At 47.6% G+C, this 22,621-nt stretch overlaps 1 protein-coding gene and 2 pseudogenes across 1 annotated transcript; 2 read left to right on the plus strand and 1 right to left on the minus strand.

Annotated features, from left to right (window-relative positions):
• The first annotated feature begins 1,212 nt into the window (after positions 1–1,212).
• On the plus strand, positions 1,213–2,470 carry LOC129355972 (sterile alpha motif domain-containing protein 9-like; annotated as a pseudogene).
• Positions 2,471–2,716: 246 nt separating this feature from the next.
• LOC129355973 (sterile alpha motif domain-containing protein 9-like) lies at positions 2,717–5,990 on the plus strand (annotated as a pseudogene).
• Positions 5,991–6,005: 15 nt separating this feature from the next.
• LOC129355979 (germinal-center associated nuclear protein-like) lies at positions 6,006–22,368 on the minus strand. The gene is given in 39 exon segments (XM_055025605.1): positions 6,006–6,317; positions 6,320–6,386; positions 6,488–6,564; positions 6,567–6,619; positions 6,799–7,011; positions 7,409–7,541; positions 8,320–8,451; positions 8,569–8,595; positions 8,628–8,756; positions 9,156–9,546; positions 9,621–9,718; positions 10,792–11,038; positions 11,217–11,361; positions 11,945–12,073; positions 12,148–12,216; positions 12,289–12,486; positions 12,563–12,715; positions 13,189–13,302; positions 13,408–13,539; positions 13,613–13,713; positions 13,788–13,978; positions 14,371–14,429; positions 14,431–14,613; positions 14,731–14,888; positions 15,002–15,164; positions 15,711–15,979; positions 16,050–16,247; positions 17,613–17,680; positions 17,683–17,751; positions 17,824–18,017; positions 18,089–18,239; positions 18,542–18,623; positions 19,275–19,522; positions 20,109–20,252; positions 20,255–20,505; positions 20,507–20,669; positions 20,672–20,889; positions 20,891–20,942; positions 20,945–22,368. Coding segments are annotated over 39 exon segments (6,690 nt in total). The 5' UTR covers positions 22,035–22,368; the 3' UTR covers positions 6,006–6,186.
• Positions 22,369–22,621: the final 253 nt, after the last annotated feature.

Consider the following 22,621-nt stretch of genomic DNA (forward strand, 5'->3'; position numbering starts at 1 on the left):
AAAGACTTTGTGGTGTTCTGATTTAATGATGTAATTATATTAGTTGTGTTACCTTCCCCACGCCACTAGAGGCAGTATCAGGCCCCAAAAGATGCAACGAAGGAGCAGATTTAGATGGAAAGCTACAGAATTGGCCAAGTACACTTTTGCTGCAGCATTATTATTATTATTACGCATTATCGCCGCTTCTTTAAGATATTTATACTAGTGATTGTGAAAATAGCGCCCCCTTCATTTCCGGAATGCAATAGTCCCATTTCCATAAGGTCTGAGGTCTGAGACTGACAGTGGTCCGTCCCCACCCCTTTCTGCATGCTGCAGCGAAGACCCTCTCGAATCTGTTAAAAACTGTGATCTGCCCTAAAGAAAATACAAATGGGAGGAAATAGCGCCCCCTTCCCTTCCGGAGTGCAATGGTCCCATTTCCAAATAAGGTCTGAGACTGATAGCGGTTCGTTCCCCTTCCTGTTAGCTGCTGCGAAGTGAACTTGCGTACAACCGCTACTGTCTGTTTAACAGCACAGCTCAGTTGAACATTGTTTTTATTTTCACATTTAGGGCTGGAGTGAAGGGAGAGGGAGTTTAAGAGGAAGTTGATTTGTTTTTACTCGTCTCCCCCTGAATAAAAGATTTCATTGAAACCTGGCTGAATGACCTCTAGAAAATTCATTGATGCAACCCATTACAACAACTTTCTTATATTGTGTTTCAGATCCCTGTTTTGTGCCGGTTCAGTCAGAGGGACTGCAGTTATCAATACGTGATCCTTGTGGGCCGGCCTAGTCAAAGTCCAAGGCTGTTTTTTGGGGCCAGTCCTTCCTGGGTATGTATGAAAACATGTGGAGTGTTTAGGTTTCATTTCCTGAGAATGAAAACAATCCTTATCACTTCCTGCATTCATCAGATTGTGCTTTACGTCTCTCAGTTCGACCTGTTGGTCGACGACTCGGCATCAAACTCCAAACATCTCTGGCGGTTTTCTGGAATCGGTAAGTTGTACAGTTATTTACAGTTCTTTGCTTCTCCTTGTTGTTTATTACAACAGACATTTGTTCAGTACTGAAAGATAATATTTGTATTCTCTTTAATAGGATAATATTTGGGTGTTTGAGTAAAGTGAGCAGGCTGCCACAAATATTCAGTCAAATTTAAGGTAATTGAGTTTACAATTTAGTACAAGTTCTTATTTTCTGAGTCAATAACTGTTTAAATATTTTTTGCAGCGATTGCTTGTGATTTAAATTTTCAAGAAAAAGGACAAAGACCATGTCAGAAATTGTTGAATCTGAAGTAAGTACCACCAAAAACAGTGAGCTATGTGGAAAACAATATCTCTACACAGATATTGAAGGTTATTTTAAATTACACACATACAAGTATAAACCATTAAACTTCTAATTTCAAGAATAAATACAGAATTCAGGCATAATTAATAAATAATTAATTCAAAATAATTTCTGCTTTTATTTTTAAAAGCAGAAAGTTAACTTGGAGAACAGAAAGACTTACTTTAGTTTTTATTTAAATTTCAGGATGAAGATCTGCTGCCGGGTATTGATCACTGGATCAAAGTCAGAGAGTGGACCCTGAATGTCTCAACTGCGTACAAACTATTTGAAGAACAAATCCATAAATTTAGTTATTTTCTGTTAAGGTCATCACATTTAACCGAACAGGTTGTAAAATCTGGACCATATAAATTAATTTATCCTGGAGATAAGTCAATCAAGTTAAAAAGAGATAACCAGACATTTTGCTCCATCAACCCGTATCCATTCGGTAAATACCATAATGCTACCAGATATATAAAGGACAACATTCTTAATGTCCCAGAATCAGGCGTCTCAGACTTTATTGAACCTTGGCATGAATATAAGCTTTTATCAATACACCTGATGAAAATCAACTGGAGAAGTTCATCACTGAGGTCATTCGGTTTGCAGCTGCCTGCATGAACAGCCGCACCAATGGTACCATACATTTTGGAATTGGAGACCAACCAGACTTTGTTCATGGTCAGATAGTGGGAGTTGCTGTTAATGACAAACAAGAGTACCTAAAAGCCCTAAAATCAGCCATTGATAATAACTTTGAACACAAGCACAAGTTTGCTGCTCAGAAATCTATTAAAACTCCTCGATTCGTTGAGGTTCTAAACAGAAATATATTATCTCATGAATTTGTGATTGAAGTGGATATTGAGCCTCTGTTTGCCATCTGTAGAGAAAACATCTTCCACACCTTTAACATGAAGAAACATAAGAAAAAGAGAAGACAGAAAATGTTCATCATTAGAGATTGTGCTAGCACTAGAGACCTTCTTGTCCCAACTACATTCGCCAAGCCTTTGGTTGAGTATGATGAGTTTGTTAAACAAATACCTAAACTATCACAGCTACGTAAGAAGGCAGAGGAGAAGCACTTAGATTTAACTGAACATGTTGTAAAACGTGGGCCATACAATGAATAATTGTCCAAGAGATAAGTTAATCAAGTTAAAAAGAGATACCAGACATTTTGCTCCATCAACCCGTATCCATTCGGTAAATACCGTGATACTACCAGATATATAAAAGACAACATTCTTAGTGTCACTGAATCAGGCACCTTAGACTTTATTGAACCCTGCCATGAATATAAAGCTTTTATCAATACACCTGATGAAAATCAACTGGAGAAGTTCATCACTGAGGTCATTCGGTTTGCAGCTGCCTGCATGAACAGCCGCACCAATGGTACCATACATTTTGGAATTGGAGATAAACCTCATGGTCAGATAGTGGGAGTCGCTGTTGATGACAAACAAAAGTACCTAAAAGCCCTAAAATCAGCCATTGATAATAACTTTGAAGACAAGTTTGCTGCTCAGAAATCTATTAAAACTCCTCGATTCGTTGAGGTTCTAAACAGAAATATATTATCTCATGAATTTGTGATTGAAGTGGATATTGAGCCTCTGTTTGCCATCTGTAGAGAAAACATCTTCCACACCTTTAACATGATGCAAGACAACACTAGACAGAAAATGTTCAACATCAGAGATTGTGCTAGCACTAGAGACCTTCTTCTCCCAACTACACATGCCAAGCCTTTGGTTGAGTATAATCAGTTTGTTAAACAAATACCTAAACTATCACAGCTACGTAAGAATGCAGAGGAGAAGTACTCTAAACCAATAAAAACCACAACTCAAGGCTCCAGGTTAATTAACATGATTACAGGTGGAGCCTCATCGTTGGATAAGTCCAACTTTGAACATTATGTCATCGTGACAAACAAATCTCATCCAAGCCATTTAGAAAATCTGGAATTTCTCATAGAGCTCAAACCAACAGCTGTTTTAGATTTTGATCCTGAATCGGCTGAACAAGGATTACTGAGTTACTTTAAACAGCAGATCAGGATGAACCCCCATTTACTAGCAAAATATGAAAGAATAGATAATAATAATACTGTCCAATTAGAATTACTTAAATATAGGAATAAGGAACCCTCAGAAAAAAAAGGCACCTCGATTCGAGACGTCCTGAATAAGAGCTTCCTTGTCATTTTCTTGCTTTTATCGCCAGTCAGGGACGTAATCGATCCGCTTGTTGAGACCTTCAGCATGTTCCTCCAGGAGCTCGGAGAGTTAGGACGCTTCCTCTGTATATGTGACAATGAGAATACATTAAATTCATGGAAGGATCTCATTGAGGCTAAGTGTACAGTCGACATCTCTGATAGATGTATCTCTGAGCTCAGTTTTGCTGAAGTCAATGGAACCGTCCTCAGTCTCTGGTCCAAGAACCGCAGAGCCAAACGGTTCCTAACCTGTGGGGTGGGAGCAAAGTTGGTCTTGAAAAGAAATTTGAGCAACCTTGAATACTTTGGAGATCCTGTGTGTGAATCAGTGTGAAGGAGGAAATGAGGACAGAGTTGCCATAGAGGAGAAGTTCTATAGAGGTGGGAAGGTATCATGGTGGAATTTCCATTTCTCTGAATTACCTGGATTAACACCATTCATTAAACGGGACAAGTTTGATTACATCGTGAATACTGGTATACAGATTTGTGCTCCCAACCAAAAGCTTGTGTCCTGTTCAGTCTTCTCCATCAACCTGGTTGTGGTGGGACCACCTTGGCCATGCATGTGCTGTGGGCTCTTCGGGACAGATATCGCTGTGCCGTCCTCAGGGAAAAGTCTGACTTTTGACGTGGCTGATCACGTGATCCAACTTTTAATGTATCAATATGATGAGCAAACACCAAGAGTTCCTGTACTGCTGATGATTGATGACTTTGAGGACATGGAGAAGGTTGAAGAATTACAGTCTGCAATTGAATTGCAGTTTATTGAAACAAAGATCCAGGCTCCAAAGGTCATCCTCCTGAACTGTATGAGGTCAGAGTCCAACACAGTGACTGAACTAACTTCACACACTGTGTTTATTAAGAAAGATATAGAAAGAAAACATAAGAATAATAATCATGGTTAATCAAATAATTTAATTATTTTAATTAAATTAAAATAATTACATTTAAATAAATAAATTATTCATTAATTAAATAAATTAAACATTATTTTTAATAAATGGTTAATTAATTAAACATAAATCTTTAATAAAATAAATTTATTTTTTATTAATGTTTTTGCCACATTAATAAATAAAATAAAGATTAATTAATTAAAGAAGATTGCAAAATATAATATAATAAATATTATATTTTCAAATCAAAATCTTTGAACTGGTCTCAAGAACTAAAACGTAGAATATTTTAAAAGGTTTTTGCAGAACATGCTGAAAAACCTCCAATAGTTTAATTGTTTGATTATTATGTTCAATTGGAATGTATGTATGATTACTTGAATTGACATTTCTGTAATGTACCTGGAGATGACACCTTGTGAATTGATTCTGTATGAATAAAGGTAATTTCAAGAATTGAATTTTAATGAATCCAAATGTCATGTTCTGTGTTTTTCCAAGTTTACTTTTGCGTTCCCTGTTGTCTCTGTGCTGTCCATGTTGTCCTGTCATCCCTTTGTTACTCCCAGGTGTGTTTTATTCCTTGATCACCCTCAGTGTATTTAACCCCACCTGTGTCTCTTGGTCCTCGTCTGTTCAGTCTCTTCTCCCTGTGGTCTGTTCTCCTGTCTGTTCTCCTGCCCTTCGTTGACCCGGTGCTACCGTCTGTCGAGCCCAGGCTTCAGCTCACTGATAAACTGGTTGCAGGTTGACCTGCCTCAGGTCAACCTGCAACCAAAACCTACCATAATGGTGGTGATGTCAGGGACTGAAGGCTCAGTTATTGTCGCTTTGACAGTTTGTGTTGAGCGCTTTTGAACCAACCAGTAGTTTGGCGTTCATAATAAAAGTTTACATTAGAGTCGCCAGATTGTTCAGTTCATGGCGACTTACAAACATCCAGAGATGCATGAGGAGCTGCTCATTCAATGAGCTTCTGGTTCAACCCGTCAACCAGGCTTCAGGGAAAATGTAGATGTGTTTTTTGTCTGAGAGGAGTGACATTTAATTTTTACTGCTAAAAACTATTTAAAAAAACATAATAATTGACAGGGCCGAATAGTTTAGATTTCTGTAAAAAAAAAAAAAAAGTATATTTTGTGGGAAACTCCCCTGTCAAGTTTTAATTTTAATGGCTTTAAAACATAATTACAGCATTCAGCCTTATGTCAAATCTGAGTCATTTACATAAGATTTCAGAAACAAACTAAATTTACTTCCTGCCTGAGGGAACCACAGGACCCGGTTCTGGTCCAGAACATTCAAGTCCTGGTTCTAAACTGACCCGGTTCTGGTCCAGAGTAAAAAGTTAAATACTCACATCCCTTCAGTCATGTCTGCAGAACCGGACTCTCCAGAACCAGAACACCGGTCGGCTCCTGCTGTGCAGATGAAACCGCGTCTCCCAGCAGCCTTCAGCTGTACGGGGGCGGGGCTACAGCCGAGCCGTCCAATCAGATCCTCGAACCCCTCAAGGGTTGAATCAAAAACAAACTGAAGGTTTTACATGAAAATATTTATTTAATATTTGGACAGAATGGAAATAAAACGATTTCAACACATTATTTATTATCGGAGCCCAATACAGGAAGAACCCGATTCTACAAAACTAAATATTTATAAAAGTCCTGATTTTAGTTCTGATGATGATAATCCGTCTTCAACATCTTCCTGATCTTCAGTCGTCCACGATGCTCAGCAGGCCGCTCAGCTTCAGCCTGCAGGCCCGTTCTTCTTCTCTGCTCGCCACGATCTGCTGCTGCAGCTCCTGCAGCCTGCGGGCCAGAGGGACGGGCGGCGCCGCGGACGGGTCGCTGCGGAGCGGGTCGTCGCTGCGGGGCGGGTCGCTCGGTCCACTCGCTCCTGTGTCTCTGGTTTCTGGGAAACCAAAATGACAACAAACTTAAAAACAACTGAAATATTAAAGTTGTGTCCAAAGTGACCAGAGAAGAAGAAAAGGGAACCTGCACTGATGCTGCAGCTGCTGCTGCAGGCGCAGAAACCCGCATGGTGGACGGAGAGGACAGCAGGGTGGAGGACGGGATGAAGAGCGGGTCGCCAGGTGGTCCAACGGGTCGCCGTCCATCCAGCGCTGCAGCTGCTCCAGACTCCTGCAGAGAGAGCGTCACCGTGACGACAGAACCGATCCACATGGAGATTCAGGAAGAAAGGTTCTAATCCGACCAGATCAGAACCAGGAAACCCAAACAGAACCGCCTGGAAGGTCTCGCGGTTCTGACAAGGTTGGAAACTAAAGAGTCAACCAGAACCAGGCCGTTGTCATGACTACCTCCTGCTCTCTGCCTTCTCCTCCTCCAGGTTCTGCAGAACCCGGTGGGCCAGCAGCTCCTCCGCGCTCGGCGTGTGTGTGAAGTCCAGGCGAGGCAGTGGGGCCCGGGGGCCCGGTGGGGCCCGGGGGCCCGGTGGGGCCTCCACCCGGCTCTGGAACAACTTCTGCCTCAGGGCCGGAGGCGAAGGCAGCGCGCTGGGGGCCGGAGCCCATCTGGCAGCAAACACAGGATTAAAGCTCAGCTTTAATTTTAATACCAAATAAAATCAATCTGCATATTTCTTGTTACTTTCCTTATTTTTCTACCTAAACATTTAATACTTTAATGAAACAAAGTCAGGAATCAAAGCAGAAATGATAAATAAACTGAAGTCGTTTTGAGCTCAGTGACAAATTCAGCATTTTGGTCCCTTTGCAAAAAACTTCCTGTTTGTTTAATAAGTTGAACAAAAGCAGATTTTGATGCTTCAAAGTTAAAGCAGAACAGAATCATTTCCTACTGTGAGAAAAGATTCATCTGTAAGTTAAAAATAAAATCCATCTGGATGGATGTTCAGGTTCTGCAGAAACCAAACGACCGAGTCCAGATCTGATCAAACATCTTCCTCACCCCTCCTCTTCCTCCCGCTGCGTCTCCCTGTGGGTCCGATCCACGGCCAGAACCCACTCAGCCGGAGGCCGGAACCCGTCCAGGGAACCGCTGGGGAAGAAAACCAGAACCTCTCCGTCCGCCGTCAGCGCGTCTGGAGCAGAGAGCAACGATTAGAGCAGGTGTGTCAAACTCATTTTGTTTTGGGCCAAATCAAGATCATGAAGGCTCTTAAAGGGCCGGTTGTGCCAGAATGTGTTGATAAAGCCTGTTCACAAACTGTTAATATGTCAATAAATTCTTAAAATTACATAATATTATTGAACTTCTTTTCAGTCCCTTCAGAAACTAATAATAAATGCGACTGTTTATTTACTTGCTGTATAAATCATGAACTATAATTATACATCAACTAAATTCAAGAAACTGGAGGGATTGATTGATATAAATTGGCAGTAAACAGATAAAAACTGCATTGATATGATTGATAATATAATATTTAATCACACTTAGTGTTTAGTCTAGTCTGTGGAGGGCCATATAAAAAGCTACGGCGGGCCGGATTTGGCCCCCGGGCCTTGAGTTTGACACATGTGAATTAGAGCAACAATTAGAGCAACAATTAGAGTTTATGTTGGGAAATGTGAAGCAGCAAACGTATCACTGATCAAACTTCCTGATTAATTTCTAGTCAGTTTAACAAGAGAGAGAGGAAGTGGGGTCAAAGGTCAGAGTTAGGGAGCATTAAAATATATTCCAGTTAAACCAGTTAACTCTGAAAGACGCTCAGAAAATCTGCAGGATTATTGATGAAGATGATGATGACTGGTTGGTTATTGATGGTTATCAGTGATGAAGATGAGAGGAGTGTTGTGTCTAGAAGCAGAGCAGACAGAACCTCCAGGAGGTTCTGGAGGTTCTGGAGGTGGTACCTGGAGCAGCCGGCGGTCCGGCCGGCTGCCAGTCCTTCAGCTTGTGGTCGATGAAGATGAGAACGACGTTGTCCCAGGGAATCAGGCTGCAGGCAGCAGAGAGACCGGCCGCCCCCGGGCCGACGCCGCCCTCTGCCGGGCCGACGCCGCCCTGGGCCGGGCCGACGCCGCCCTCTGCCGGGCCGACGCCGCCCTCTGCCGGGCCGACGCCGCCCTCTGCCGGGCCGACGCCGCCTCTGCCGGGCCGACGCCGCCCTGGGCCGGGCCGACGCCGCCCTGGGCCGGGCCGACGCCGCCCTCTGCCGGGCCGGGAGCAGCCAGTCGGACCCGCTCCAGAAGGTTCTCCAGCCGGGACATGAGGAGCGGCTGGCTGTGGCGTGACGTTGGGATGTGAGCAGCGTAACGAAAGATGGAGGAGCAGAGATCCGGCCAGGAGTCTGACAAGATGAGGAAGAGTTAGTGAAACCTGACCTCTGACCTCAGCCACGCTCATCTGCAGCTAACCATTGTATTAGCAAGCAATTAAACCATCAATTATTCTGATGATTGATTGAGTTAAAAAACTGCCACATTCTGCAGATTTTTCACATAATTCTTTCATATTATTTTATAACAAGAATGGAAATAAAAAAATTAATGTGTTCATCTGAAAGTGTAAAAATGAAAACATTAAATGAACAGCAGCAGCGTTTCTGTTCGTCTGCAGAAAAAAGCCAGCATGTGAAACAGCAAACGGCTAATCTGGGATTATTTTTCATTAAGAGTTTGTATAATCCAGATCCCGGTCAATAATCAATCGATCCGATCGATGGTCTCAGTCACTCCCTCCCTCCCACCTGCAGCAGGAAGCTCCTCCCACTCCGGCAGCCGCAGGTGGAGCAGCGCGTCCCTCAGCCAGCTCAGCTGCGGCGCCGAGTTCCAGCCCAGGTGAGGGACCAGCTCTCTGGTCTCCGGCTCGCTGAACTCGCCGGGCGGCCATGACAGGCAGCTCAGCTCCGGGGACGACACTCTGTCCGCCAGGTGGGTCAGGACGGCGTTGTACAGCCGGACCACCGGCGCCGGGCCCTGGCGAGGCAGCCGGGCGGCGGCCCGGTTCTGCCGGTTGGCGTAAACTCTGGGGCAGAACTCCCGGCTCAGCGCGGCTTCGACCAGCTGGACCAGCGGCCGGCAGGTCAGCGGCGGGGTCGGAGGGCGGCGGGCCAGCAGCCAGCGGACGGCCCGGGTCAGCTGCTCAGACAGAGAGAGAGGCCGGGTCAGCGGCCGGACCCGGGTCCGAAACGCTCCGGGACGTTTAGTCCTACCTGCTGGGATCCCTGCAGGTGGCCGGTGGAGTCTGGGATGAAGACGAGCAGGAAGTCAGAGATCAACTCTTCCTCCTTCAGAGCCTGGAGCTGCAGGGCTGAGAGAGACGAACCGTGAGACGGGCAGACGGAACCGGACCGGGACCGGGCCGGGACAGAACCGGACCCGAACAGAACCGTGAGACGGACAGACGGAACCGAACCGGGACAGAACCGGACCCGAACAGAACCGTGAGACGGGCAGACGGAACCGGACCGGGACCGGGCCGGGACAGAACCAGACCCGAACAGAACCGTGAGACGGACAGACGGAACCGGACCGGGACCGGGCCGGGACAGAACCCAAACAGACCTCCAGACTAACATTGATTTAATTATCAGTTGAAAGTTCTACAGGTTTAAACTTTTTCCACACAATATTAGAAATACATTAAAAGATTCAAATAAACTGAAACTCAAGTTGCCTGAAATGCAACAACAGCCTCCATTTAGTCAATTAATCATTTAGTCAATTAACCATTTAGTCAATTAATCATTAGAATAATTGATTATCCTGATAATCAGATAAAATAATAGATTCAAATCAATAACTAATTAATTTTATTTAAGGAAGTAATATTTACTGCTACAATATAGAGGATTATTCTTTATTGAACATTTTATCATCTGCAGCTAAAACATGTGAAAAACATCAATAGTGCAGTATTGATCTATTGATTATTTCTTAGATAAACTGATCAGTAATTGGATTGTAAAGAAAAGTTAAAGAATGTTTTTTAGGTTTTGCTTATTGCTGCTCTCAGTGTTTTTATTTTTCCAATTGTTGGTCTGCGTTCTCCGATTAATTTATTGATTAGTAAAATCACTGATTGATCAGTGAGTGATCAGTGATCAATCACTGATCAATCACTTATTGATCAGTGATTGTTCAGTGATTGATCACTGATCGATTAATCAGTGTGATCAATCACTGATTGATCAGTGATCGATCACTGATTGATCAGTGAGTGATCAGCGATTGATCAGTGAGTGATCAGCGATTGATCACTGATTGATTTATCACTGATTGATCACTGATAGATTGATCACTGATTGATCAGTGATTGATCACTGATTGATCCCGTTTCAGGTGAACAGGTGGAGCGATGGGCGGGTCTCTGTCTGGACTCACCTTCCTCCAGCTGCTCGGCGTCTGCAGCGCCCCGTTGCCAGGGCACCAGGACCACCAGGGGCAGCGGGCAGCTCCAGCTGCTGATCTGCTGCAGCTGCTTGAGCTGCAGCAGGGCGGACAGCAGAGGGACGTCCTGCTGCTCCGCCTCCAGGAGGGGCAGCAGCATGACGATGGCCGCGGCGCCGCGCAGCTCGCAGCGCTCCTCCGCTCCGGACAGACCGGCGTCGGTCAGCGGACCTCTGGACGCCTGGAGAGACGGAGGAGAGCTCAGCGGAACCGGTCGGTCCGGTCCAGAGCAGAGAATCCGACACGACGACAATCAGCTCCTCAAAACTGGGTTTCATTCAATCAACTGAAAATAATCTACAGGTTTAAAAAGTGACTCTGGGAACAAAGTGATGACCTGGACCCGGTTCTACTCCGACCTTCACTGTGATGTGGACTTTGTGAGTTCTGTGTCCGTCGTCCTGCAGGCTGTTGGAGACGCACAGCGTCCTCAGCGTCCCGTCTCTCCGCTCCTCCGACGCCGAGTCGGCGCCGAGTTTCACCTCCAGCCAGTCCGACAGAACCCTGAACACAAAGGTTCCTTCAGAACTTTTATTTCAGTTCCATTTAAAAACCAGCAAACTGTTTGGGTCGTGGATTTTTCTCCTGCTTGATGTTCTCAGTCCCAGCAGTGGAACCCGGTGGTGGCAGCATTATGCTGAGGTCCTGCAGCCTGGAGAGAGTTTCTCTAAAGTCTGCCACAATATTTGGACCCTGTCAAGTAATAACTGTCAAATAATTTATGTAATTGATCAATTATTGACTGGAGTCATTACAGACGATACACGTGATTAATATTCATAATAATGAACAGAATAATAAATCATCATAAAAATTGATTGTCAGAATAATCAATAGAATATTCAGTTTTAGTGACTGTCAAAACAATCGATAAAAAATCCATTAATTGTTGAATAACTGATAGAATTGATTAATCATCAAAATAACAGTCAGGTCTGAATATTGATTCTATCAGAAAATCGATCAATTATTCTGATGTTTATTCTCAATAACTATCAGAATAATTCACCAAATAACCGATTAATTGTGAGAATTGATTGACAGATGAATCAACCAGCTGATCAGTTGGGGTCGGGTCGGTTCTGACCGGTCTGCCGGGCCGGCCTCCCGTTCGCTGGGCAGCAGCAGCAGAGCTTTCCAGAAGATCCGGTCCGTCGGGTTCGGGACGTTTTCCGCGGCCAGCGCCGGCAGATCCAACGGCTTCCAGCACGTCTCCCTGAGAGAAACAGCAGAACCGGGTCAGAGTTCTGCTTCAGGTCCTGAGCCTCGGCGCGACCGGACCGGACTCACTCCAGCAGCTGCTGGTAGAAGGAATGGACCCTCATCTGGTGGACGGCGCCGCGCCGCATCCGCAACAACCTGGACACACAGGAGACTGGTTTCAGCTCCGCCCCCGCTCCGCGGCGCGGCGGCCGGGCCGGACGGACCCACCTGGTGCTGGACACGGCCAACACGCCGGCGTTCCCCAGGTCCACCAGGCCCCGGGCCAGGTCCGCCATGGAGGGCCTCTGGGGGGCGCTGGGGGCCAGGGCCCGCAGCGTGAAGCGGGGATCCACGCAGCACGGAGCCGCGGGAAAACTCCTCATCTGACGCTTCAGCTGGCGGCGGACGGCCACCACATCACGCCACCTGGAGGGTCACACAAAAACTTTAACTAGGCCCAAACTCATCCAGGTTCTACGCTGACGTTCTGATCCGTTTGAACCTTTTGATGAACTTATGGATCCGTTCCAGCTCAGCCTCCAGAACGTCCTCTGCCAGCTGAGCGACGTCGGCGGCTAACGTCTCCTCGATCAAACTGCTGCAGATCTGATGGCTGCATCGGGTCAGACGCTCGGCTTCCTCATCCAAAGCCTCCCTGGAAAACAAACCGGCCCAAAGATTCAACCACCGAGAAGTGAAGAGGATTTTAGCACCGGATCCAACGACTGACGTCTCTGATGGGAACCTGATCAGTTATGATGCAAAGACGGAAAATTTTACGTCTTTTAGGATCTAAATGGATGAAAACAAAGTTAAAAAGCGTAAAAAAAACAACTAAGTTGTACTAAAAGGAGTTAGCATATGAGCTTAGCTATTCAAATGGCATCTTAATGCTAAACATGTAGCAGCTAACGCTAATGTTAGCATCCACATTTCTAAAAAAACTCCATGAAGAATCAGAGAAACAGAAAAACATTTTGATCCAATCAGATTAAAACCTGGAAATATTCCTGCTGTTCTTGGACTGAAAGTCCCACCGCTGGTCTTCACATGTCCTAAACCCTGAACTGAACCACGAGTCTTTAACTGTCTTTCACCATTTTATCAAACGGGTCCAGGAAGTCTTACTGGATCTCGGCGGCGGCGGTTTCCCTGACGACTTCATGGACGACCTCCTGGATGACCTCTGAGCAGAGCGAGCCGCTGAACTGAGCCAGGAAGGCCTGGCGCTCCTGACGGCGCCTGAGAGGCAGAGCAGACACAGAAACATGGACACAGAGCGGAAACGTCGAGCGGGGTCCCCCTGTCCCAATGGAGATCAGGACGCAGTGCATTGTGGGAACCGACCTGGCCTCCTCCAGTCTGCGTCGCTCCTCAGCGAGCCGCTCCTCCTCCAGCCAGATCTCTGACGCTGAAACCTCCGTCATCATCTGCTCCAACACCTCCTGCACCAGAACCTCCAGCTGCGCCTCGCTCTCCCTGCGTGAACATCATCACAGGTCATGGAAGCGTCCGCCCGACGCGCAGAACCGAACGCTGAGCGCCAGCTCACCGCAGGGCCGCTCTGGCGTAGCTGGCGCCTCCATCAGCGAGCGCTCTGACTTCAGCCTCCACCACTTCCTCCAGCAGCGCCTCCGCCGCCACCAGGACGTCCTGGAACACAACGCAGCAGAACGTCGGCACAGAACCAGGACGGAGGACGGCAGAGTCTGCCTGCCGCCTCCTACCTCCTCGCTGAAGAGCGGTTGGGGTTTGGGTGGAGGTGACGGAGGTCTGGCGGGTTCAGGCGCAGCGATCGGCTGGAAGATGTGAGCCGCCGGCGGGAACGGCTCTCCGGTCTCAGCTGGAGCGTCGAGAACGACGGTCGGCGGCGGCGGCGGCTCGACGCGCGGCGGGGAGGAAACGTCGACGGCGTCAGCTGGAACCAGAAAACGTTCTGAAATCATCAGCTGTCATTTAATGCAGGATTATTTATGGAACAACGACAGAAAATATTTAACCATCAAAAACTTGGAGATTTTCAATTTTTTTTTATTTTTCCTGTTTTGTCCCAAAAAACTGATTTATTTCAAGCGAAAAAGCTAAATTGTCATCGCGCCTCGAATCCAGTCCATCAGAAACATGAGCTGAAAATGAATCGATGGGACCAAAACTCTTCTACACAGATAAATGAAAAAGTTCAATTAAAAAGCAAATCCTGGGAAAGTTTGATAGATTAACCTTTTCCATGTCTGAGAATCAGAACCAGGAAATGGACAGGAAGTGAGCAGGAAGTGAGCAGGAAGTGAGCAGGAAGTGAGCAGGACGTACCAGGCTGTGCCGCCCCGGCGCCTCGGGGGACGACGTATCCGAAGCCGGGCTCCAGCAGTCCCTCTGAATCTGTTGAAGGAGTCGAAGCTGCAGACGGGACGGTGCTGTGGCGGGTCGGGGACCGGACCTCCGTTCACCACCTCCCCGATCAGCGGCGCCTTCTTGGACAGGATGACCTCTGACCTCTTCAAGGACAGCGGGAGCTCCGGCTCCTGGAAGACCATCCGACTCAGTTCCACCATCCTGAGGAGAAGCGCACAGAACGTTCCCGAGTCAAAGACTCGCCGCCCAGAGACCGGCCGACCCGGCCGCCGACCTGGACGCTGACCCGGCCGCCTGGCGAAGGCCGAACCGCCTCACCCGTCGTTGACGTTGAGGCCGAACTGCTGGACGAAGTCCGTTGCTTCAGACGCGCTGCGGAACATCAGCATGCGGACGACGTCGTCGACGGGGAACGGGGTGGATCGCGTGCCGAAGGTGTGAGCCGCGATCAGGGCCTTCAGAGCCTTCGATCGGACCTGCAACAGAACCACAGCCCGGCGTGGAAACCATGCGGGACACATCGGACCACTGACTGAACGTCCTCTGGTCAGAGACTCAGACAGGAAGTGAGTTTTCCACTTGTTCCTACCTGGTTGAAGTATCGGTGCAGCAGGCAGCTGGACAGGTAAGAAGCTCCTTTCACCAGCTTGAAGAAACGCACAAAGTTGTTGCTGCTGACGGCCGCGAAGGCTTGAACCGCAAACTTCACCTCCGGAGACTTCCGGACCTCGTCCCGGAACTGCTGCACCTCCCTGCAGGGACAGGAAGTCGTCAAAATGCCATGAGGAATTCGGTTCTGGCCCGGCAATTTGCTGAACAGCTCAGAGCTTTAATCAAACCAGGAAGTGGACTATAAACTTATTATTTAAGTTTTTTTTTAAAAATAATCATTGTAAATATTTTCTATTCATGTTAGAAAAAGGTTTCTCAGTTCTGAATCCATTCTTGACCCAAATGTTCACTAAAGTAACGCTGTTATTGTATTTAGGCAATAAAATGTTTATTTTCTTATTTAAAATGTTTTAATGATTTGTTTATCTGAATGTATTTAATGTATTTCAAATATTGCATAAAAAACACTGAAGTGCTTCAATAAAAACCTGACAGAATATTTGAATAATCTGAATCGTCAGAATAATCATCACAGTAATAATGATAATCAGTTAGCTAATAATAAATTGATTGTCAGAATAACTGATGAGTCATAATCAGCAGAGTAATGGATTACAGATGTAACGGTTGGTTTCAGGCTCAGGTTTCAGGCTCAGGTTTCAGCCTGACGTTTCGGAGCGACTGACCGCAGGATGTCGCCGTCGTTGAGCTTCAGCAGGACGCTGTACTGGCGGAACTCGGCCTCCAGGGGGCAGAACGTCTGCTGCGTCGCCAGATCCTCGTACATTTCCTTCAGACTCTGCAGGCACTTGGTCATGTTCTCGTTGTTGATCTTGGCGTCGAAGGACGACATGTGCTGCTCGCAGAGGTGGTGGGCGCAGTGAACGTGGAACCTGGTGCATTTCTCGATCAGCGACACGGTGTGGGGGCAGCAGAGCCGCTGCTGGGTGATGTCCTGAGCACAGCGGGACCGTCAAACCGCCGCCCTGCGGGAATCTGCTGGACGTCGCCGCTCTGGCGCTTACCTTGCGAATGCCTCGGGTTCGGTTCCACACAAAGTCGTACCAGTCTCTGTGGCTGTCCGGACCCCGGTCCATGATCTGGGTCACCAGGTAGTCCATGGTCATGCTGAGCACGGCGAGGGGCCGCAGCTCGTGAGGAAGAGGCTCCTCCTGGTCGGCCGAGGAGCGGCTGTACTCCTTGATGGCAGCTGCGTGATCCACCTGGGAGGAACAGAACAGACCAGAACCTCCTGGACGAAAAGTTCTCGACGTTTGGCTTCAACATGAACTCAGATAGAAAAACAGACATTTACATCAAATTAAACAGCAAACTGGGAACAAACGGAGAGAAAGAGACAAAGTTCTTCACTGAAACATGTCCTGAAACTTCAAGAGATGATCAGAAACCATTTGGATCCATTGAGATCCATTTGGATCAGATCTGATCTGTTTGGTTCTGTTCTGATCAGTTCTGATCCCTCTGGATCAGTTCTGATCCGTCTGGATAAGTTCAGATCTGTTGGGTTCTGTTCAGATCCGTTTGGATCAGTTCTGATCCGTTTGGTTCTGTTCTGATCCGTTTGGTTCTGTTCTGATCCGTTCTGATCCGTTGGATCAGTTCTGATCCGTTTGGTTCAGTTCTGATCTGTTGGGTTCTGTTCTGATCAGTTCTGATCCGTTTGGTTCTGTTCTGATCCGTTCTGATCCGTTTGGATCAGTTCTGATCTGTTGGGTTCTGTTCTGATCAGTTCTGATCCGTTTGGTTCTGTTCTGATCCGTTCTGATCCGTTTGGATCAGTTCTGATCTGTTGGGTTCTGTTCTGATCAGTTCTGATCCGTTTGGTTCTGTTCTGATCCGTTCTGATCCGTTTGGATCAGTTCTGATCTGTTGGGTTCTGTTCTGATCAGTTCTGATCCGTTTGGATCAGTTCTGATCCGTTTGGTTCTGTTCTGATCCGTTCTGATCTGTTGGTTCTGTTCTGATCAGTTCTGATCCGTTCTGATCTGTTGGGTTCTGTTCTGATCAGTTCTGATCCGTTTGGTTCTGTTCTGATCTGTTGGGTTCTGTTCTGATCAGTTCTGATCCGTTTGGATCAGTTCTGATCTGTTGGGTTCTGTTCTGATCAGTTCTGATCCGTTTGGTTCTGTTCTGATCCGTTCTGATCCGTTTGGATCAGTTCTGATCTGTTGGGTTCTGTTCTGATCAGTTCTGATCCGTTTGGTTCTGTTCTGATCCGTTCTGATCCGTTTGGATCAGTTCTGATCTGTTGGGTTCTGTTTGATCAGTTCTGATCCGTTTGGATCAGTTCTGATCCGTTTGGTTCTGTTCTGATCCGTTCTGATCTGTTGGGTTCTGTTCTGATCAGTTCTGATCCGTTCTGATCTGTTGGGTTCTGTTCTGATCAGTTCTGATCCGTTTGGTTCTGTTCTGATCTGTTGGGTTCTGTTCTGATCAGTTCTGATCCGTTTGGATCAGTTCTGATCTGTTGGGTTCTGTTCTGATCAGTTCTGATCCGTTTGGTTCTGTTCTGATCCGTCTGGATCAGATGCAGCATCATGATGTACCAGAATTTTTCGGGTTCTTACCACCTCCGTGTTCGGGACGACCTCGTACACGCTGAGCTGGTTCCGTGTCTCCCTCATGTACCTCTCCTCTCGGGACACATGTCGGGACACGTCCCCACAAACACCTTGGACAGGTCCAGGTCTGTCCTCTTGGGTCGTCCTGAGGGACAGCAGGACAGGACTGTCAGGTTTCAGACGCGTTGCAGCTGCGGCAGCTTGACGTCGTCCTCACCCTGACGCAGGACTTTGTCTCTCTGCTCCAGGAGACGGTACTTGTCCTCGGCGGTCTCGGCGACCTGCCCGACCAGGTGGACCAGGGAGGACGGGACGAGACGCTCCGACCCCTGGGCCTCGGCCACGTTCTCCTTCTGGGGCTCCGAGTCAAACGGCGGCAGCTTGGCCGGAGACGGCCTCTTCACCGGAGAGCTGCGGGAGGCGAGAGAGAGCTGCAGCCGAACCCGGACGGAACCGGTTCTGATCCGTTCAGGCGAACCTACCTCTGCCTGAAGGACGGGTGGCCCGGCGCCGGAGGCATCAGGGCCGGCCGTCTGAGAGGAGAACAACCCGGCGCTGGCTCCTCCGCTTCAGGACTTTGTGCTCCGGATCGGTCCGGTTCGGCCGGCGCTCTGCTGCCTTTGTCTCCAGGGCCTGAAGGAGACAAAAACCTCTCCATTAACCCATTTTTATTCAAATAAATAACAATAATCTGATCCTGAATGACCAATCCAACCTCGATTGAACACAAACCCATCAAGTTCATTTTTTAAATCCATGAAATTGATTTAAAATCATCAAACTTACAGATATTTTGGTGGAAAAGTTGTTAAAGTGGTAAATTAACAGTTTGTTCAGTAAATCAGACTTAATAAATAAACGTCGAGATTTTTAACAACCTATATAAACCAAAATTCAATGAAATGGACTTTAAATGCTGAAGTTCTGCTGCTTACTGTGTTTCTTCCTCTGCCAGAGCAGCAGCAGTTCGTGTCGGTGCAGAACCTTCCCTCGCCGCTTCGCTTTAGCAGCCGAAGCCTGAAAGACAAAACAAGATGAGCAGAACTGCAGTGGCTCGTCTTCACCACCAGGCTGCAGCACCGAGCCGCTTCCTGTTCCTGTCAGAAAACCATCACTGCTCCCAGCAAAACCAGTAAGACTTTCACTCACAAAGAATGATCACAATAAATCAGTAAGAGTAGGACTGCAACTAACCATTCTTCTATCATCAGACTAATCGATTATTTTATCAAATCAATTAGTATTGGGATTTATCAAACTGATTGATTATTGTGTCGACTAATCGATTAATCAATTGTTCTGGTGATTAATCTGAAAAAGTAACTGCAACATTCTGCAGATTTCTCATTTAATCATTTAAGTTTATTTTTTGCAATATTAGAAATAAATGAAAATTAAATAATAAACATTTTATTTCCTAGAAGCATAAAGTCTTTAGTGAAAGTTTGATGATCTGAAGCCTGGAGGGTCATCAGCAGGTTTACTTCCTGTTTCCTTACGGCTCTGAGTTTGTTGTTCATTTAGAAATTGGCCTTTTCTAGAATCAGTTAATTAATAAATCACTGATGTATTATTTCAACAATCGTTTCAGTCCTAATTAAAAACCGATTCCACCGACATGCCAGGATGAAACGTCTGACCCCAGACCAAGTGAGGAGAGCGACTCACGGGGTCGTGGAAGTGGACCACGGCCTGGTTCTTGTTGGGGCGGCAGAAAGTTTTACAGACTTTCCCGAAACGAGAGAAATGTTTCTGGATCACGTCCTTCTTGTTGAGGCTTGGAGGGACGTTCCTGACCATGATGGTGGTCAGATCGCTGGGAGACCCTCCGCTCAGGCTGTCCACGCTGTCCCTGCGGGGCCCACGGCCCACCGGGGTCAACGCCTCGGAGGCTGAGGTCAGAGGGTCAGACGGGCCTGCAGAGGACAGACACCATTTTGTTTCAACTCGGCCAGAGAAAACAGAGGAGCAGCAAAAGAAAAGGAGGTGGATGAGCAGCTTCATCACCCATAAAGTCCAGAGCAGCAGAAAAGATTTGTCTTCAAATAACCAGAATTATTTAAATACATAAAGACTGAAACAAATCCTGATTATTGTCTAAACATTATTATTGTTGTTGCTCATCCACCAGCACAAGGGCAGTCACTCATTCATTCATTCATTCACTCACTCACTCACTCACTCATTCATTCATCCAGCAGTCTGTCGTGTTTTTGAGCTAAAAAAATGTTTGAAGTTCACAGAAAATTTGAAAATATCACTGATAATGAAGTTTTGGGAAAAGTAAATATATTACAAAGATTTAATTAAATCAGTAATGCTCAGCCTGGTGGCCCGCCAGGCTTATAATGCCCTGTGGGAAACCCTGGAGTTATTGTGGCAGACGTATCGATCCGTCCTATAGAGTATCAATCCGTGTATCGATCCGTCCTATCATGTATCAATCCGTCCTATCAGGTATCGATCCGTTCCATAATTTTTATTAAACATTAATATTCTGACCTGAATCTTCTGGTGTCTCTGCAGTTTCTCTGCTCATCGCCGGCGCTGTGAGCGTCTTGGCCGGCGGTTCGTGTCCCTGAGCTCCCTCTGGCTCCTCTGGAGCCGGCTTCTCAGTGGGTCCCACAGCAGGGGGCCCCAGAGCGGCGGGGGCCTCGGCGCCTCCTTCAGGGCCCTCCTCCTCACCGGGTTGCTCTGCTCCTTCCGGATGCCGCTCAGCGCCCGGCTAAACAGGCCCCCTGCGATGCCCCGGGCCCTCACCACCGGCCTCTTGGCGGGGTGTCTGGGTGAGTCGACGTCCGGCGGCGAGGGGGCGTCGTCCTCGCCCGGCTTCTCGGGACCGCCAGCGGTCGGGTCGTCCTTCTCTTGGCTGCTTTGCTGAGCCGAGCGAAACGTTGGCCGGGGCCTCCTTATCTTCAGGGCCAAACTCGGCTTCAGAGTCGCCAAAGGTGGAGGGGCGGCTGAACGAGGAGAACGGCGTGGGCTGGGTCTCCAGGGAGGTGGAGGTGAAGCCGAAGGAGGACGGGGTGGTCGGCTCCGCCGTGGAGCCGGGGCCCGTGGGGGCGGGTTGGTGAAGGAGAACCGAGGGCCGCCGCTGCCACCGCCTGATGGCGGGTGGGGGCCAGAATGGGGAGCTGCCGGCTGGGTGAAGCAGCTGAAGACCAGAGGCTTGGCTCCGGCCAGCGAGGAGAAGCCAGCAGAGGGGCCGGAGGGGGCCGGGCCCCGGCTGCTGGGCGGCTCTGGGCTGCCGCTGTAGATGGGTTTGAACACGGCCTCGTTGGGAGAAGCTGAACTCTGGAGGTCCAAAACCCCGGTTCTGGTTCACATTCTGGGGGCGCTGAACACGCTGGAGGCCGGCTGCACAAACGAGGGGTTGGAGCCGGTGGGGCCCGACGGTTTGAGAGGTTTCCCGAAAGCAGGAGGGGCCTTTCCCAAACCTGAATGCTGACCGAACGCAGAGGGCTGGATGAAGGAGGGGCTCTGTCCAAACACGGAGCTCTGGTTGAGTCCGAAAGCCGCAGCTGAGCTGCTGGTATTCACAGGAGGCTGCCCAAAGGCTGGAGCCTTGCTCAAGGGAGGCTGGCCCTGGGCAGGTAGCTGTCCGAAAATGGAACCACTCTGAGTAGCAGGCTGATTAGCCGTGGATGACTGTCCGAAAATGGAACCACTCTGAGTAGCAGGCTGATTAGCCGTGGATGACTGTCCGAAAATGGAACCACTCTGAGCTCCAGGTTGATTAACAGACTGCTGTCCGAAAACTGAACCAACCTGAGCTGCGGGCTGATTTGTTGCTTGCGGCTGTCCGAATATGGAACCACTCTGAGCGCCGGACTGATTAACGACAGACGCCTGTCCGAAGATGGAACCAATCAGCCCTGAAGGCTGTTTAACAACGGGATGCTGTCCGAAAACGGATCCACTCTGATCGGATGGCTTATTCACTGCAGGTGATTGTCCGAAGATGGAACCACTTTCCGCCGTTGGCTGATTTGATGGCTGTCCGAAGATGGAATTACTTTGAGCTGGAGACTGGTTTGATTGTTGTCCAAAGATGGAATTACCTTGAGTTGGAAACTGATTAGATGGCTGTCCGAAGATGGACCCACTCTGAGCTGCAGGCTGATTGGATGCCTGTCCGAAGATGTAACCACCCTGACCTCCGGGCTGACTGACAATAGATGGCTGCCCGAAGATGGAGCCACCTTGGGGGGCAGGCTGGTTCATCACAGATCGTTGTCCGAAAATGGAGCCACTCTGCACTGCAGGCTGAAGCGCTGCAGACTGCTGTCCGAAGGCAGGAGGTTGGAGAAAACTTTGTCCCTGAGATCCGCTGGAATTCTGCTGCCCGAACCCCTGGAACAGACCGGGCTTCATGGAGCTGCTGGGGGCCTGGAAAGCCCCACCCTGCGGACTTCCAAACGGATTCATGGCGCAGATAAACAACTTTATGGGGTGTAACCGGATCCAACTGGTTCGATCTGAGCAACAGTTTGTAGCTCTGCTGTTAGCATCGGCTAACTCCCACAAAAATCAGCTTAGAAAATGCCCCAAATGTTCATTTCTCTCGATTCTCCCGCTATCAGAAATACAAAACAAAGTCTTGAATTTCACACGTGCCCAATATATACAAGCTTCAAATAAAAACTATCCATAATTTTACTCGGGTTTATTGTATTTTCGTTCAGGATCCGCTCAAATAACTTCACACTTCCGGCTCCGGTCCGACGACGTTTTTAGTCCCCGATTAACCCTATATTCAGTTCCGCGACTCTCGAGCTGAAACGGCAAAGAATAAAAACAGATATATTTTGATTGACCCACAATGTGCAAAGTGAGTGCTTTCTATCAAAAATGGTTGTTATTTTTATTCAACATGTAAACTGAGAATCTAAATCAAATAGAAACAGTGTTTAACCTGTTTGCTTCTGATTCGTATAACCTCATTTTGAAATAATAAAAACAAAACTTTAAAATATTGACCAACAGTTCCAACTCTGTAACAGGAAGTCTGTGAG

Source organism: Poeciliopsis prolifica, unplaced genomic scaffold (assembly GCF_027474105.1).
Source record: "Poeciliopsis prolifica strain line A6 unplaced genomic scaffold, Auburn_PproV2 SCAFFOLD152, whole genome shotgun sequence".
Lineage (NCBI taxonomy): Eukaryota > Metazoa > Chordata > Actinopteri > Cyprinodontiformes > Poeciliidae > Poeciliopsis > Poeciliopsis prolifica.